This window comes from Notolepis coatsorum (assembly GCF_963971535.1).
Source record: "Notolepis coatsorum genome assembly, chromosome: 15".
NCBI classification, from domain to species: Eukaryota; Metazoa; Chordata; class Actinopteri; order Aulopiformes; family Paralepididae; genus Notolepis; species Notolepis coatsorum.
This window is the reverse complement of record NC_140179.1, coordinates 47,843,743-47,861,512: the sequence shown is the minus strand read 5'-3', so window position 1 is coordinate 47,861,512 and position 17,770 is coordinate 47,843,743. Positions and strand designations below refer to the sequence as shown.

General features: G+C 43.4%; 1 protein-coding gene across 1 annotated transcript in view; it reads right to left on the bottom strand.

Annotated features, from left to right (window-relative positions):
* Positions 1-17,770, bottom strand: part of LOC311242035 (ELKS/Rab6-interacting/CAST family member 1-like) — a gene marked incomplete at its 3' end in the record, with an annotated part of 153,137 nt that overhangs the window by 31,779 nt on the left and 103,588 nt on the right. The window contains exons 7-10 of the mRNA XM_084330990.1: positions 13,963-14,216; positions 13,441-13,612; positions 2,207-2,281; positions 335-490 (exon numbers count right to left, since the gene is read on the bottom strand). Of these exons, the coding sequence (XP_084187116.1) occupies positions 335-490; positions 2,207-2,281; positions 13,441-13,612; positions 13,963-14,216 (657 nt within the window). The remainder of the gene's footprint in view (positions 1-334; positions 491-2,206; positions 2,282-13,440; positions 13,613-13,962; positions 14,217-17,770) is intronic.

Genomic DNA, 17,770 nt, shown 5'->3' with positions numbered 1-17,770 from the left:
GTACGCGAGTGTGTGTGTGTGTACGCGTGTGTGTGTGTGTACGTGTGAGTGTGTGTGTGTGAGTATGTGTGTGTGTGTGTGTGTGTGTGGGTGGGTGAGTGTGTGTGTGTGTACGTGTGTGTGTGTGTGTGTGTGTGAGTGAGTGTGTGTGTACGCGCGCGTGTGTGTGTGTACGTGTGAGTGTGTGTACGTGTGTGAGTGTGAGTGTGTGTGTGTGTGTGCGAGTGTGTGTACGTGTGAGTGTGTGGGTGTGAGTGTGAGTGTGTGTACGTGTGTACGTGTGTACGTGTGAGTGTGTGGGTGTGAGTGTGAGTGTGTGTGAGTGTGTTCCCACCTTGTTCTTCATGAACTTGGAGTGAGACCTGTACACCTCCATCTGTTTGATCTCCTCCTCTCGCTCCTCGCAGCTCAGCGCTCCGTTAGACTTCAACATGGCCACCTCCTCCTCCAGCTCCCGCAGGCCTCGCTCCATGCTGCTGATCTTGGAGTCCTTGATGCAAACAATTAGGGCTGTCTTAAATACTTTGAAGCTTCGTTCGATGGGCATGGGATTCGAATATGAAAATAAAATGCGATTATGTAAAAGAAAATATATATATGATTTAATTTTTTTTGCAAAATCAACTCTGCCTCTCTTTGTTAACTACAACAAACAATGCTGTTTGTTATTTGAGATGAGGTCGGACTCGGCACTGACAGATTTGTGTTCATTGTGCTGCTTTTATAAAGCCTCAAATGACGGCTTACAATATTTCATGAAAGCAAAGTGTTTAGTTTGTCTAAGATTTAAAAAGGTTTAAACTTTACAGCACTGACAAAGTTGAACAAAGTGCTGTACAAGTCCCACAACATAAAAATATATATATATATTATAATAAAAAAAAATTATATATATTTTTTTTATTCCCTTTATTTTTATTTCGAAGTTTCGAATTAAAATCGAATCTCGGCCCCGAAGCTTCGAATTCCCAAAAAAATAATCGAAGGTCAGCCCTACAAACAATCACACACAGAGTGAGTCGTGTTGAGAGGAACAGCTTGAGCCTAAAGTGGTACGAGATACTTGTCAGCAGTGTTAATTTAGTCAACGGAAATGACGACCAAATATGGTCGTTGGCAAAGCTTTTTCGAGACGAGACGTCGCGTTAATGGAGATCATGTGACACTAATGTGACGGAATTATTCATGCAAACGACGACACACAAAATGTAGTTTGCAAAATAAATTCTCGCTAAACGTTTATTCAACTTTAACTTGCTACTTGCTAGCTAACGGGAACTCGTTTGCCGACGGGAAAGTAACAACCGTAATTGTCCGTGCGGAACCCTTATCCCCCCAACACATCGTTCCGTGGGTGAATTATTGTAATGTTCTGGGGTTTTGTCGCTCTAGTTGGGTGTTGTTTCCCCTCGGGAGATGTGGGAGGACGGACCAGGGAAGTATCAACTTGTAAAACCCCATATTGAGCTGGAAATAAAGCACCATACAAAAGGAAACTCTCCTCTTTCTTCCCTACATTACTGCATGACGGATCGCTACATTATGTTGATCCACCACAATAGAACCCATTAAATAGCTTACATGAGTCTAATCAGCTAGCACTAACGTTAGTTTTTTTGTTTAGAAAAAAACTCACGCCAACTTATGAGGCTATAACTGAGTGGCGGCCGCGAGACTAAACAAAAAAAAACAAATCTAGACTAAACAAAGACTAAAATGCTCAGACCTGTAGTTGACTAAAACTGACTGAGCGTAAAATATACGAAGGTGACTAAATATGATGAAAACGAAAAAGAGCATTTGACACATGACTAAGACTAAAACTAAAATTTTAAATACCTGACGAAATGAACACTGCTTGTCAGTAGAGTAATGGTTGCGTGTCTGTCCACTAGGGGGGCGTAATGGTACACGTATTGATTAGGGGTTGGGGGGGAAATCGATGCAGCGTTCCGCTCTACACTTCCATGGTTGAAGCTGGCCTATTAATTCTGTTCATAAACACCCTGTACCGAACCGTTCGGTACCAATACTAGTTGTGGGAATCACCACAATATCATATTATCACAATACTAGAGTCACAATATTGTAATATGGCATTTTGTGATATAATAAAAAAGACCTGATGAAACACACTCCACACACACACATTCATGCACACACATACTCCTTAACACCACACACACACACACACACAGTCTCTTACCTTCATCTCTATAACGGTCTGCAGGGCTTTGGTCTTGGCTGATTCGGGTGCAGCCTCATATCTTCTGTGGAGCTCCTGGGTGACACACACACCACGACGGTCAGCCAACGATGGAGAGACAGGACCGGAGGGGTGAAGGGATGGAGGGAGGGAGGGGGGAGCGGGACGTGGGGTCAGAGAGGTAGGGGTAGGGAAGGAAGGAGAGGGATGGAGAGAGGGATGGTGAGAGGGATGGATAGAGGAAAAGGTGGACGGAGGAGGTTGTGAGGAAGAGGATGGGGCAGGGAAGGAGGGAGAGGGATGGAGGGAGGAACGGGAGGGATAGATGGGAGAAAAGATGGATTGATGAGGTCGGGAGGAAAAGGAGGGAGCAGGGAAGGAGGGAGAGGGATGGAGGGAGGGAGTGGCGGGAAAGGTTGGAGAAAAGATGGATTGAGGAGGTCGGGAGGAATAGGAGGGGGCAGGGAAGGAGGGAGAGGGATGGAGGGAGGGAGGGGAGGGAAATATGGGAGAAAAGATGGGTTGAGGAGGTCGGGAGGAATAGGAGGGGGCAGGGAAGGAGGGAGAGGGATGGAGGGAGGGACGGGAGGGGTGGATGGATGGATGGACAGAGGAGGAGGAGGGGCGACGGTAGGGAGAGGAGGGGGCAGGGAAGGAGGGAGACCATCGCAGTGGGGGGCGGCGTCGCGGGGAAGCAGAAAAAGATAATGAATCAGGGAAAGGGGGAGAGGGTTGAAAGGGGGGAGACATGTGGAAAGGTGGGGGGATAGGAATGGATGGAGAGACAATAGGGATGGATGGAGAGATGGGGAACAGAGGAGAGAAAGGGAGGAAGGGAGAGACTGGGAAAGAGGGAGGAAGCAGGTGCTTCAGTTTTTTTGTTGCATGAGCTTTTAGCATCCGGGGGTCAATCCGTCCATCCCACATAATTCAGTCTCTATGGGCTGCCTCTCACTGAGCAAACTCTGCCTCTCACTGAGCAAACTCTGCCTCTCACTGAGCAAACTCTGCCTCTCACTGAGCAAACTCTGCCCCTCACTGAGCAAACTCTGCCTCTCACTGAGCAAACTCTGCCTCTCACTGAGCAAACTCTGCCTCTCACTGAGCAAACTCTGCCTCTCACTGAGCAAACTCTGCCTCTCACTGAGCAAACTCTGCCTCTCACTGAGCAAACTCTGCCTCTCACTGAGCAAACTCTGCCTCTCACTGAGCAAACTCTGCCTCTCACTGAGCAAACTCTGCCCCTCACTGAGCAAACTCTGCCTCTCACTGAGCTAATGCTGCCCCTCACTGAGCTAATGCTGCCCCTCACTGAGCTAATGCTGCCTCTCACTGAGCTAACGCTAAAGGCTAAATTGCTAGTACTGTTTAAAATGTTAATTAATGAAAAAGAATTCTGCTTCAAATGCTACAGTAGCAATCGCTCCAGTCTGTTAGCCTAAAAAAAAATTGTGTGTGTGGGTGCGTGTGTGTGTATGGTGGGGGTTAGCTTCTAATGCAAGCAAATAGCCTGAACAAATATGTTTGCTAAGTAAATAATAAAATTGTTTGCCTCAAACGCTGGTAAAAATCTAAACTGTTAGTTTAAAAAGCTCATAAATAATAGAAGTTGTTAGTTTTAATACTAATATGAATCCAATCGACTAGCTCAATATCCTACTAGTCCATTAGCTTGAAATACTATTCAAAGTTGTCTGCTGTCAGTGCTCATAAAATATCCAACTGGTTTGCTTCGAATCCAAACAAATAACCAAAACTCAAAGCTAAAAAAGAAAAATCGAATCCCTTCGCTTCAAATGCAAAATTAAGTCAAACTTCAACAATCTTTCCCCTTTTTGGTCAACGAAGACCAAGATGCAGCCTCCGATCTCTCGCAGTAGACGACACAATATACTCCAGCGAAGGCTATAACCACCACCACAAACTGGACTGCATCTCTGCCCGTTACCCAAAAATAAATAAAAAATAAAACAAGATTAAACTAGATTCTACTAATTTCAGGAAGATTCTCTCCGTCTGTCGTGCTCTGGCCTTCTACCCCAACCAAGTAGCAGAATGAAAGAGAGACAAGACGGTGGGTAAAAGAGAGGACAGAGAGAGAGAGAGGACAGAGAGAGAGAGAGGAGAGAGACAGTGTGAAAGCAGGAGAGGAGATCTCTGAAAGGCCGTGCAGTATATGCATCACTGCTTCTTTTTTTAGAGGAGATGCACGTTGCCACCAGGCTAACAAAGGCAGCTAATGCATTAGCTAGAGAGCACACACACACACACACACACACACACACACACACACACACACACACACACGTGTATGAAAGAGGTGCTACAGTAGACTAAGGACGACTGTATGTAACTGGTAGCTAGAGGGGTACTTTAAACACACTGCAAGCACGCATGCGCTATTTGTTTACAGGTCCCTGTCTAATGGTAAGCAGCATTAAAGGTAAATTTAGTACAACTTCTTGTCATTAAGTGCGTGCTTACATGCATAAAGTATTCCAGATAAAAGCTTTTATCCCAGTTAAAGGGAGAGTGTTTGCACCAACATCACGATTTGGTCAGTAACACGGATGCACGGACATTGTGGAGATACTGGAATTTAAACATCAGAATGGATTGCACGCTGAATGTTTGATAAACAGTAAGTTGATTTTTAGGATTTTAGGATGTCTAAACCACAGAAAAGTTCAGGAAAGCAAGTGGAAGCTGCTAGAACCTACGTACAGAGAAGGACTTAGTCGGCAGGAAAGGGTGCGATATTCTCATAAACTCGGACTAATAAGTGGTGAAGATCCGTACGAGCTGGCTCCTTCATCTTGGAGTTACTTACCACCCGACAATTCTGCCTTCTATTGCCTATCCCGACATAGTGAACTACCTCGTTTTTTCACCAAGCCCATACACAGATGAAGACCTTAAATCTTACAAAGGTTTGGACGCCTACAACCAGATGTTGTGTGGATGGATGGGTGAGCGATGCACAGTATCAGCTCATCGATGACATGTCACATGTGTATTGTGAAAGCCAAGGTAATTCAATAAAGTTACATTAAAAAAATTACTACTAGTAAAACATTTTGAATCGAAATGCTGATCGGTACTTTGGTAGTTCGTTCAGACGGGAGAGAACAGAGGAGAGGGGGTGTTCGCCTCCTTTTTCTTTTTTTTTACTTAATTTTTTAGCGTTTATCGCTTTTTCTGGTCAAGCATGACCGACAGAAACAGGTTGAATGGGATATAGATCAGGGGAAGACACTCTGAGAAAATACGGCGAGTCCGGGAGTCGAACTCGTGTACCCCAGATCCGTGACACGCGGGTTGTCCCCGACGCCGAAATAGCGCCGAGATACGCGGTGAGCTACTGGAGCTCCCCGTTCGCCTCCTTTTTTGCACACTTCTCCCTGATTTGTAATAGCTTTTGGCAATCTGAAGTACTCCGATTAGTACAGCCAAAAACACGGCAATAATTGACCATTTTGAGCAACAATGACCGGGACCAGTTGCGAGTCCGTTTGCTTTGTATGAGTTCAGTATCTCCAAAATGGCCGACTTCCAGTTTGATGACACGTCGTGACAACAGTACTCTATACTTGCCGGGAGTCATCTATTCTTATCCTAACGCAGTTATGCTTCCGTGTTCGAGTTTTGCGCTCCGATTGGCCACTGATGTTTCTGGTCGCACCAATCGCGTGGCGGCAAGTTCTTTCGCCGGTTAAGCTTAGGCACTCTTTCAAAGTTGGTTAAGGTTAGAGTTTGTCTTAGAGCATGGCGATAGAACACCAGCCCTGATTCCAAACTCTAACCTTAACCAACTTCGAAAGAGTCGCCTAAGCTTAACCAGTGATAACCTAGGCGTTAGGTAGTTTGCTGCTGGTCGAGGCGGAAATGGGCGCGTCACGCGATTGGGCGCACATGTCACATGACCAAAAACGTCAGTGGCCAATCATCTCGCACCAGAAACGGCAGTGGCCAATCAGATTCGCAAAACGCGAACGCGGAAGCATAAATGCGCTAGGAAACGAATAGACGCTGCCGGGAGTGTGGTGGATGCAAAGCTCCCTTTACTTACCAAGTCCTTAGTTCTGGCCGAAAAGCAAACAAGGTCACAAAATCAAAACGCTTTTAATCCACATCACAACACGCCGGCAAAAGGGTGACCTGTGTTTCTAATACAAAGTCATCGTCCTCCAGAACTTGGCACTATTTTGTTTCTCGGAAAAAGCCGGTGTATTATTATGTGCCGTTTCACGTCATCAGTTTCAAAATGCTGGAGCGCCGTGGTTTTGTTTTGGAGGTGGTTAACCCTTTGCCTGCATGTTGTGGTGTGGATTAAAACTGTCGGTTCCATGACCCTGTTTCTGCTGTTTGCTGCCGGCCTAAAGCTTCCTGGTTCACTCAGAACCCAGCCAGAACTCCGACCACGGGACTCGGTAAGGACACAGGACTAGCTTTGCATCGGCTACACTACTGGCAAGTAGCCATTATTGGGACATACAGTAGGCCTACTGTTTTCATATGCTGTTTTCAATACACCCTGTGTAAACAGAACAGTGTGCATTAGCTTAGCATGAACAACTAAGCTAACACATATTGCAAATACCAAGAGTAAAATGTATAGGATATAACTGTACACATTACATTAGCATCATGGCTAATAGCAATGATGTACTGTACACATTACATTAGCATCATGGCTAATAGCAACATGGCACTGTACACATTACATTAGCATCATGGCTAAGGAGAATACCACTCAACTTGAGAATTGACAAGTAGTTTTGTTCCCATGAGTATGAGCAAAGAAACCAGAGAGTCAGGATTCTAATCTGTTGTGTGAAGCCAAGAGAAGAGGTCGACTAATTATTGACTTTGTAGGTAATTCCCTAAAGTGTAAAAAATGCGAAAATTTTGTTTTATGAAACTCACTTGATATTTAATGGCACTTAAATACAGTTATGGCATGAAAAACGTATCTCAAGTACTGAGACTTGAAGGTAGGCCTACACCTGAAACTATAAGCTGTGCAGTATACAAATTAATTTGGGTTGAGAGTTATAGAGTTAAATAGTGGGGATGTGTGATGTCATTATGGTTGCATATATTCCAGGAAGTATTAAATGCGGGTCATGACTTCTTGCGGTCTGTGTCGACCACACAGCATCAACAAGGCATTAACACGCAATTGAGGCCTGTGTGACTGTGCCAGTAGGGTCTGTGGAGGGTTTGGGCGTGGAGTCACGCACCTCCAAAATGTCTTATTTCTTACTGATGTAAAGCACTTTTAACTGCAATGCCCTGTATGAAAGGTGCTATACAAATAAAGTTATTATTATTATTATTATTATTATTATTATTATTATTATTATTATTATTATTATTATTATTATTATTATTATTATTATTATTATTTGTTGGCCATGCTAGCGATCTAAACAATCAATCCATACCAAAGCTAGCTATGTAGAAGGTGAGACATTTACATTTGGTCATTTGGCTGACGCTTTTATCCAAAGCGACTTACAAGTTCTGTACGACAAGTCAGCAGGAAGGGCACAACTCTATCAGCTGAGTAACAATGTTCATCAAAGTGTTGAGTGCTACAGTGTAGGTTAGTATATTAGGACAAGTTTTAAGATTTGTCTAAATGACATCCAGATGTTTTGGTTTGAAATGGCTTTTAGTCAGGGGGTTCTCCATGGTTTCTCCATAGAGCTCCATTATACTTTTAGTCAGGGAATTGACATGGTATCTCCATAGAGCTCCATATTGCTCTGTCCGCAATAACTATGAAGCGACTTGATGTTCATGGTGACCGAGCACGCCGTCTGCACCATACAGACCACACAAACCGCAAGAAATATGAGGGATGTTTTAAATACAATTCAGTGAAATAATGAACATTTATATTATATATGTCATAATATTCATATATTTTCTTCATTTCCATGAGCTGTATTTGTGTTTCTTTAGGTTATAGCTGTATTTGTGTTTCTTCAGGTTATAGGGTCGTCTCATGGCACACTGTAGGAAAAACACATTTTAAAACTAAAATTCAGTGGTATTTCCCTTCAACAAAAGGACAAGATGTGTGCTTCATATCACTGAAAGTACTTTCAGGTGAACCCACTCAAACAGCTGCTGAGGCAGCCAGTGTTATTTCCATCCAATGAAAATAATGGCAATTAGTCAACAGAAATCTCTACAAAGGCAAACTCTACACTTTAAAACCGAAACAAGAAAGACTAGAAAGAAATGATGTAAAAAAGTATGTTTTGTCTTTACAGAGATGTAAACACACTAGGGCTGACCCCTATAAGTCGATTAGTCAACTAATCGGTCGAAAGGAGCCGTAGTCGACTGGCCAACGTCTTAGTCGAATATATAAAAAATAAATAAAATACAAAGTATAATTCTTTATTTTTTTTTATCATTCTTTCCAAAAGAAAAGAGGCCTATAAGCATGGCTAACGCTAATGGCACGCATACCAGAGGCTAACTGCCTACGAAAACAGGCACAGAGGCACTGAAAGAGGATTTCACCCATCTAATGAACACATTAGACTAGACAAATATCAAGATGTATCCATCAGTGGGCCAATTGCATGCTTTTGCAGAGGACAAGAAGCCTTCAGTCGACTCCTTCAGACATTAAGCACCCCCCACAGCCCAAATGGAATGATAAAAAAAATAAAAATAAAAATAAATATTATACTTTATTTTATTATTATTTTTTTTTAGTCGACCAATAGTCGACTAACGGCAGATTTTGGCCAATCATAGTCGACCATCCAAATCCTTAGTCGGGGACAGCCCTAAAACACACACACAGTGAATCGTCTTTGGGGGTGGTTAAAGTTGATAAATAATAATAGTTAAAATGACAAAACTAAACAAAAACAACAAACAAAACAAAAATTATTATCAACTATTCAATATTTTTGCTAAAGCAACATTCACATTACATCATTCAGGTAAAACGTTTGTGACATACAACTCTAGAAGAAAAAAAAACACACAAATATATTCTCTCCCAAATTCAAAAACGAGAGTGCTGAAACTCAAAAGTGTGATGTCATCAGATATAAAGTCTGGAGCCGCTCCATAGACAATGCATTTGAAAGATGATAAAGGTGACACTGACAGCACCACCTAGGGGAAGTTCTCAGTATACGGGTGCATTTTCTGTTTCAGAACTGAGACCACTACTATAGAATAAAGCTGGTTTGGGGATAAAAAATAAAGTAATTCAGTCAATAAAGCAGCTCCAGACTTTATACCTGATGACAAGTTTAAGTATTTACTTCCCTCAGTAATGAATATGCATGAGAATACTAGTAAACCAAGGAGTATCACTGTATAGACCAAGTAAACCCAGCTCACATCCCCACCTCCTGATCTCAAGTCAGACATCTACTGAAGCTCCTCACATTCTGAGCTCCTATATGTATCTATATATATATCTTTTTACTAGACTTCACTCAAGTGTATTATTGATACTCTCATTGATACTATGTTTGTTTCTGACTCAAAGTGTGTGTGTGTGTGTGTGTGTGTGTGTGTGTGTGTGTGTGTGTGTGTGTGTGTGTGTGTGTGTGTGTGTGTGTGTGTGTGTGTGTGTGTGTGTGTGTGTGTGTGTGAGTGAGTGAGTGAGTGAGTGAGTGAGTGAGTGAGTGAGTGAGTGAGTGAGTGAGTGAGTGAGTGAGTGAGTGAGTGAGTGAGTGAGTGAGAGAGGGAGAGAGAGAGAGACAGAGGGGGGGGGGGGGGTGAGTCCTCAGCCCTTGTGTGGGTGAATGTAACAAGTTCGTAACGTGTTCTTTCCCCTATTATTTCATGCACACTTTATTCATGGTTTTAAATAATTATTTTCTTTTAAGTTATTTTGTGCATCACTCTGTTTTGAATTTGATGTAAATTTGCAATGCATGAGGGTCATCCTTTTGTGTTAAATTGCTGCATAAAGCAAGCATTTGTTGACCCACGTTGATAAGTGTTGACCCACGTTGATAAGAGTATTAAAACTTGAAAAAGATCCGTTTAAGGTAGATTTAGAACAGATACAAAAATAATTAGCTAGGCGAATTATTACGAATAGGCTAATTAATAAAATATAATTGCTTAGCTAATTGTTTAGCTACAAATATATTTGAAAGATGACAACTTTTTATAGATCGTCATTAGTCAGGCTGAGGCTGCAGCCACCATGTCCCAGCCGCGTACTTACTTGCGCCTATTTCCGGGTCTAACAGCCTGCAAACTACCTAACGCCTAGTTTATCACTGGTTAAGCTTAGGCGACTCTTTCGAAGTTGGTTAAGGTTAGAGTTTGGAATCAGGGCTGGTATCGCCCTGCTCTAAGACAAACTCTAACCTTAACCAACTTCGAAAGAGTGCCTAAGCTTAACCGGTGGCAGAACTAGGCGTCACGCGATTGGCGCACATGTCACATGACCAGAAACGTCAGTGGCCAATCAGATTGCGCAAACCGAACGCAGAAGTACAACCCATGATTGATTGATTGATTGATTGATTGATTGAAAAGTTTATTAACAGATTGCAGAATGGGTACAGTACAGTACAGTACGTAGAAACTGTACATTGGAGGAGGTTGGGTGGGGTTGGGTGGGTGGGTGGGTGGGGGCTGTACATTGGAGGTGGGGGGGGGGGGGGGGTTGGGTAGGGGACACACACAAATTGTACTCTGTACATTGGAATACTGACAAAGCCATACTTGGTCATTTACTGTACAACTAGGTTAGGACATTTGTAGGGGCCAGTTTCGAATTGCAGTCTCCCGTAGGTGTTTTTTGAGAGTGTTTTTGAAAGTGGGTAGTGATTCAATCACATTCCTTTACAGCTTTGGGTAGGGCGTTCCACATTGATGTGGCATAATTGCGAAACGTGTTTAGTCCCTTGTTTGAGCCGATTTAACATGATTTGTGGAGCTCCCTCTGGTGTTGTGATCGTGGTATTCACTGACCTTTGGGAAGTATTTTGACATGTACATGGGTACCACTTAGGGAAAGTATTCACGCGACTGGGACCGGTGGTGGTAGAGGGAGCAGCTAGGAAGGATGACAGAGGATAGGGAGAACGAGTGTCACAGGGCTGTGACCCAGTTTGTTGTCAAAGGCCTGCACCCCTTCTCTACAGTGGAGTCCAAGGGCTTTAGGTAACAACTAATCATTCAGTGTATATCGTTTTTTTTTATCTTAGATTTGTTGTTTATTATAAAAAGTCTATAATTCAGACACGTTTAAAACATTGTTGCTGCTGTTGCTGAAGAAATAATATTTATTTATTTATAAAGTTATATAAAAGAACATTGCTGCTGCTATTGCTGAAGAAATCATATTTATTTATAAAGTTATAAATAATAAAGCAATGTCGATAAAGTACCGAACCGTTAAGCAGTATCGATAAGAGTAGTAGTATAGATAAAATCCTAACGATACCCATCCCTAGGTAGAACACACATATTTTGAATGCCTTCGGCAGACTTCAAATGAGCCATTTTAATCTAGATTAACTCCAGGATTGCAGATAGATAGATAAAAATGATCTATGCCCACCTCTAATATAATTCAGTGCATGGGCCTCATTCCACCACTAGATGTCACCACTGTCTTATTAAATAAAACAAAAGCGACGGGTTGGGAGGATATTATGGCCATCTCTCTTACTGCCTAACTATAATTACAGTGTGTGTGTGTGTGTGTGTGTGTGTGTGTGTGTGTGTGTGTGTGTGTGTGTGTGTGTGTGTGTGTGTGTGTGTGTGTGTGTGTGTGTGTGTGTGTGTGTGTGTGTGTGTGTGTGTGTAAGAGAGAGAGAGAAAGAGAGCAATAGAGAATTCCTGACCTCTTTTTGAGGTATCTGAGTGCATACTAATTAGTGAGTGTTTGTGTATGTGTATGTGTATGTGTATGTGTATGTGTATGTGTGTGTATGTGTGTATGTGCGTGTGCGTGTGTGTGTGTGTGTGTGTGCGTGTGTGTGTGTGTGTGTGTGTGTGTGTGTGTGTGTGCGTGTGTGTGCGTGTGTGTGTGTGTGCACGTGTGTGAGCGTGTACACGTTTGCACATGTCTCTCTGAGTATGGGTGTGTGAGGTTTCAGTGTGTTTAGTATCTCTTCAGGCTTTTCTCTCTACAGCTTACACAATAGCCTGATGTACATACCGTCTTGTGATGAGTTGTATTTCTTTGTAACCCTGATATCATCTAAGCTGGATGTTTTCTTTTAACATTAAAGGCCCAATCCGTGTTTTTTTTACTATATCAATGTTGGGTACATTCACATCCATCCTAGAAGAGATGGTTTGTTCTGTACTGTAGGTGGAAAACATGCCGTTTAAAATGTTCTGAACCGTTTTACTCGAGACAACAACTATTTTCCTGTTGTCTAGTGTTATTCCAATTCGTATGTCTTGTTTCTGCGGGTGGGGCTCCCCTCTTGTTTATGTGTGGATCACTGACTGGGCCTTTGCTGGTGCTGGTTTGCATTATCTCTGTATTATCGGTTTGATTCCAGCACTTGGGTCCAGCTGACGACGTGTCACGACAGACTGTCTCCACAACAGCTGCACAACAACTCAATCACCGCTACTTTGTGTGCCGTTACGACTGTGGTTATCTTCAAACAATCGCCTCGACGTCGGTTTCCAAAGCAATCAGCTTGTGTCTTTCTACGTGGGCGAGTCTCTTGATTGGATACTTCTCCACTAATCATCCAGGCCTTTTCAGCCTTTCCTCTCGTTTACTGTCTTTTGTCTGCTTCTTTCCTTTCCAGCTTTCATTCGTTCTCTCCTCTCCCTCTCTCTCTCTTTCTCTCCCTTTCACACTCCCATCTACCATTCCTTAATCTCTTCTGCTTTCACTTCCCCTATCCACACACACGCGCTAACTCTCGCTCTCTCAAACACACGTAAAATGCATCCCTCTCAGCCTTCCTGCTGTCTCAATAAAGAACCTTCTCTCTTGTGTCTCCCCTACTCTGTCTCCCTCTCAGCCTCCCTACTGTCTCAATAAAGAACCTTCTCTCCTGTGTCTCCTCTACTCTGTCTCCCTCTCAGCCTTCCTACTGTCTCAATAAAGAACCTTTTCTCCTGTGTCTCCCCTACTCTGTCTCCCTCTCAGCCTTCCTACTGTCTCAATAAAGAACCTTCTCTCCTGTGTCTCCCCTACTCTGTCTCCCTCTCAGCCTCCCTACTGTCTCAATAAAGAACCACAAGGCATCCATTACCTCTCTGAGCTGTAGTGTCTCCTTGTCCTTCTGTTCCAGAAGACCTTCTAGGTGGTGGATGGTCATCTCTGCGTCAGCCAGTCGCCTCGTCCGCTCATGGTCCTCCTCTGTCACCCGCGACGACAAGCCTTTACTCTGTAGCATCTCCAGTAGCTTCTTAATGGACTCGTCCCTGATCGGACAGAATACAATACAATGCAATGCAATAGAATAGAATAGAAAACCGTTTTCTGTTTGAAACATTAACCTGCAACTTCTTTAATGGTTTCATCTCTAGAAGGGTAGAGTAGAAAAGAGACTTCGTCCTTCCAACCAATCCATCCACCGATCTGTATGTCTACTTATCTGTCCCTCCATTTACCCATGTCTATATCCTCACACACACACACACACACACACACCTACACACACACACACACGTATTAATTATCTATCTTCCACTTCATCTATTGTAGTATCTATCTATCTATCCATCCATCCATATCTGTGTGTAGTGGCTTTCCTCCCCCTCTCTCTCCGTACCTTGCAGTCAGAGTGTGTTTCAGTGTGTCTATCCTGAGCTCCATCTCTTCCAGAGTCTTCCTCAGGAGGAAGAGTTCTTTGGCCTGGTGCTCATACTCTCCGTGGAGACGCAGGAAGTTATCCTCCGTCATTTCCTGTGGGAGGGGCTGGTTGCCTAGGTGACCGCCGTTTGAGTAATCCGATTGGAGGAGCTGATTAAGGTCCCTCTGGATTCTGAGTTCGTCCTGCAAAGCCTGAATGGTACACTGGAGATGCTGGAGAGGAGAAGAGAAGAGAAGAGAAGAGAAGAGAAGAGAAGAGAAGAGAAGAGAAGAGAAGAGAAGAGAAGAGAAGAGAAGAGAAGAGAAGAGAAGAGAAGAGAAGAGAAGAGAGGAGAAGAGAGGAGGGGAGGGGAGGGGAGGGGAGGGGAGGGGAGGGGAGGGAGGAGAGGAGAGGAGAGGAGAGGAGAGGAGAGGAGAGGAGAGGAGAGGAGAGGAGAGGAGAGGAGAGGAGAGGAGAGGAGAGGAGAGGAGAGGAGAGGAGAGGAGAGGAGAGAGGAGAGGAGAGGAGAGGAGAGGAGATTAGTTTAACAAGTCTAGTCTAGTGTAGTTCAGTACAGTAGGACAGTGAATGATGCAATGGAGGTGGTAGAGAGAAAGAATATAATAATCTTCCTCCTTGTCAGCATAATACCATCATCATAATCTTCATTGTTATCACCATCATCATAATTTTTTCCATTACCACAATCACCACCGCCATCATCAACACCGCCATCATCATCATCACCACCACCAGCACCCCATCATCAACATCGTCGTCATCATCATCAACGTCAACATCATTATCATCATCAACACCACCAAAAGATGTGTCTCGTCATGGTCTGTGGCCAAAGGTCTCACCCTGAGCTGACTTTCATGCACAACGGTGCAGATAGAGAAATAGAGACAGAGGAAGAGAGAGAGACAGAGGGAGAGGGAGAAAGAAAAAGGTGGAAATGGAGGACAAAGGGGAGGGAGGGGGAGAAGTGAGGGAGAGGAAAACAGAAAAGAGAGAGAAGGGAGAATAAAGAGAAAATATATAGACAGAGAAAAAAGAATAAAGAGAAAATATATAGACAGAGAAGAGAAAAGAAAGAGAAAAGAGAAGAAAAGAAAGACAGAGTAGATGTTATCACTCTGCCTGACGCATCATTAATCACCACAGACTAACTAAGAGAGGAGAGGAGAGAAGAGGAGAGGCGAGGATAAAAGGGGAGAGGAGAGGATAAAAGGGGAGAAGAGAGATGGCGGCTACGTGGCGTAGTGGGCAAGGCGCTCGCCACGAAATGCTGGAGACGCTGGGCTCGTCAGTTAGAGCCCAGCGCTCCACATTTGCTTTCAGTTTAGCTGGTCGTCCGTACTAATACACATTGGCCGTATTAGGGGGTGGGAAACTGATGGGTGGGGATCGGGCGTTGTGGACAGCGACTCCTACAGGTCGGTTGGTGCGCCTGCGCAGTAGAATCAGGAAGTGTCGGGGGCAGCGTGAGCCTCCCACGCGTTACTCCTCGCCACTGAGAGATCGAGCTGTGCAGGTGAAAAGATGCGACTGCTGTTACCTCAAGTACCGGAGGGGACTTGTGCTATGTATGACTTAGTCCACATTGCAGTCGGCTTGTGGGAGGCAAGAAACAGCGTCCGTGACAGGGGAGGGTTGAATTGGATGATACGAAATTGGGATGGGAGAAAATATAGAAAATGGGAGAAAAAGTGGATAAAAAAAAGGGGGGGGGAGAAGAGAAGAAAAGGGAAGAGGAGATGAGAAAGGGGAGAGGAGAGAATAGAGGAGAGGAGAAGAGAAGAGGAGAGAAGACAGAGGAGAGGAGATGGAGGAAAGGAGACAGAGGAGAAGAAAGGAGAGGAGGGGAGATGGTATGATAGAAGAGGAGAGGAGAGAAAGCTTTGGACACACACAGCTCTTTGTGTCACGCCCTTCCAGTCATGAGACAGAAAAAGACAGAGAGAGAGAAAGAGAGAGCGAGCTGTAAGACAGTTGCATCCATGTAATTACTGTCCTGTGTGTGTGTGTGTGTGTGTGTGTGTGTGTGTGTGTGTGTGCGCGTGCGTGCGTGCGTGCGTCATGGTGACAGGGGGCCAAAGGGGACAGTGGAGAGAGAGAGAAGAGACAGAGGAGAGAGAAAGTAGGGAGGGGGGGGTCAGACAACTAGATGGGATAGACAGGAGACATTTCCTTGGTGTGTCCTGGTGTGGTGTCATGGAGCGGTTTAGGTGGCAAATGTGAAAAGGAACTCTCCAAATAGAATTGGCATCATAGCTGTCATTTTTGTCAATCTCTCCCTCTCTCTACCCCCCCCCCCCCCCCCCCACTCATACATCAGTCCCCGGTGGCACGCACACACACACACACACACAAAAAAACAGAAATACATAGCGATATGCACACTCGCAAGCACGTTCATACACACGCACACACACACGTTATACACTGTAGATCAGAGGTAGCCAACACGGTGCCCGCGGGGACCACGTGAGTCACCCGCAACTGCAAGGCATGTTCTAAAGATAGTACTAAGCATCATGGAGCTACATTAAAAAAAACATTTATTGCTTTTATTTTTGAACATGAAATATATTTGGAACAGTTTGTGATAAGAAATTGTATCTGAAATCTCTCCGTCAAAATTTCAAGTGTATCTCTCCGTCGCCCACAGGCTGAGTGGCAGTGCGCAGAAGTAAGGCATAATATAATCTTGAAATAGCCAATGGAAATGCTAGAAATGGTCACGTGGGCTGGGAGAACCAATGAAAAACTCCTATAGTTTCTCAATAGTCCAGTGCACTCTGCAGATCGCACGTCGGACAGACACACGCTGGTTGCGCATATAACAGAGGATAGAGAGAGTCCCTGGTCTTATAATAAAATGGCAAAAAGACAAAGATGTATAATGTTCAACAAGCATTGGAACTTGTGTGTGTGTGTGTGTGTGTGTGTGTGTGTGTGTGTGTGTGTGTGTGTGTGTGTGTGTGTGTGTGTGTGTGTGTGTGTGTGTGTGTGTGTGTGTGTGTGTGCGTGTGTGTGTAATGTACAGTATGTATTTTCAGTAGGGATGTCCGATATTATCGGCCGATATTGGTATCGGTATCGGTTTTAAAAATTATATATATATATATTTATTTATTTTTTTACATTTATTTAACCTTTATTTACCCAGGCAAGCAAGTAAGAACAAATTATTATTTTATTTATTGTCAAAGTATGCACAATGTTGTGTTAATTACACGACAAGAGATATGTAATGTTAAATTACCTGAAATTATTCCATTTTTGGGGGGGGGGGGAACCCTGCATATATGGGTATCGGTTGATATCGGTATCGGAAATTAAGAGTTGGACAATATCGGTATATCTGTATCGGTAAAAAAGCCAATATCGAGCATCCCTAATTTTCAGTTTTCACATCGTCTGCTAAAAAAAAACGCCCAGAACAATATCCAGATAAATGGCACAATCACTCACTGAGGAAACAGTGTATTTGCACCATATTTCATATGGAGGTTCAAAACACCAAATATAACTTTCTATGTAAAAAAAGAAATAACTATAATTCCATGGTAAATGTTATTTAATTGTATCTTATGTTATTATTATAATTTTTTATTATATTTGTATTATAAAATATTTTAACATTGTTATTTCTTAATATTTATTGTTCGAAATAAAATGATTAATTCATTCAAATCCATGACAACATCGACTAGTGACACCAGACATTTTACAAAATGATGCTCAATATCTGCAGTGCTTACTTTGATCTTTAACGGTG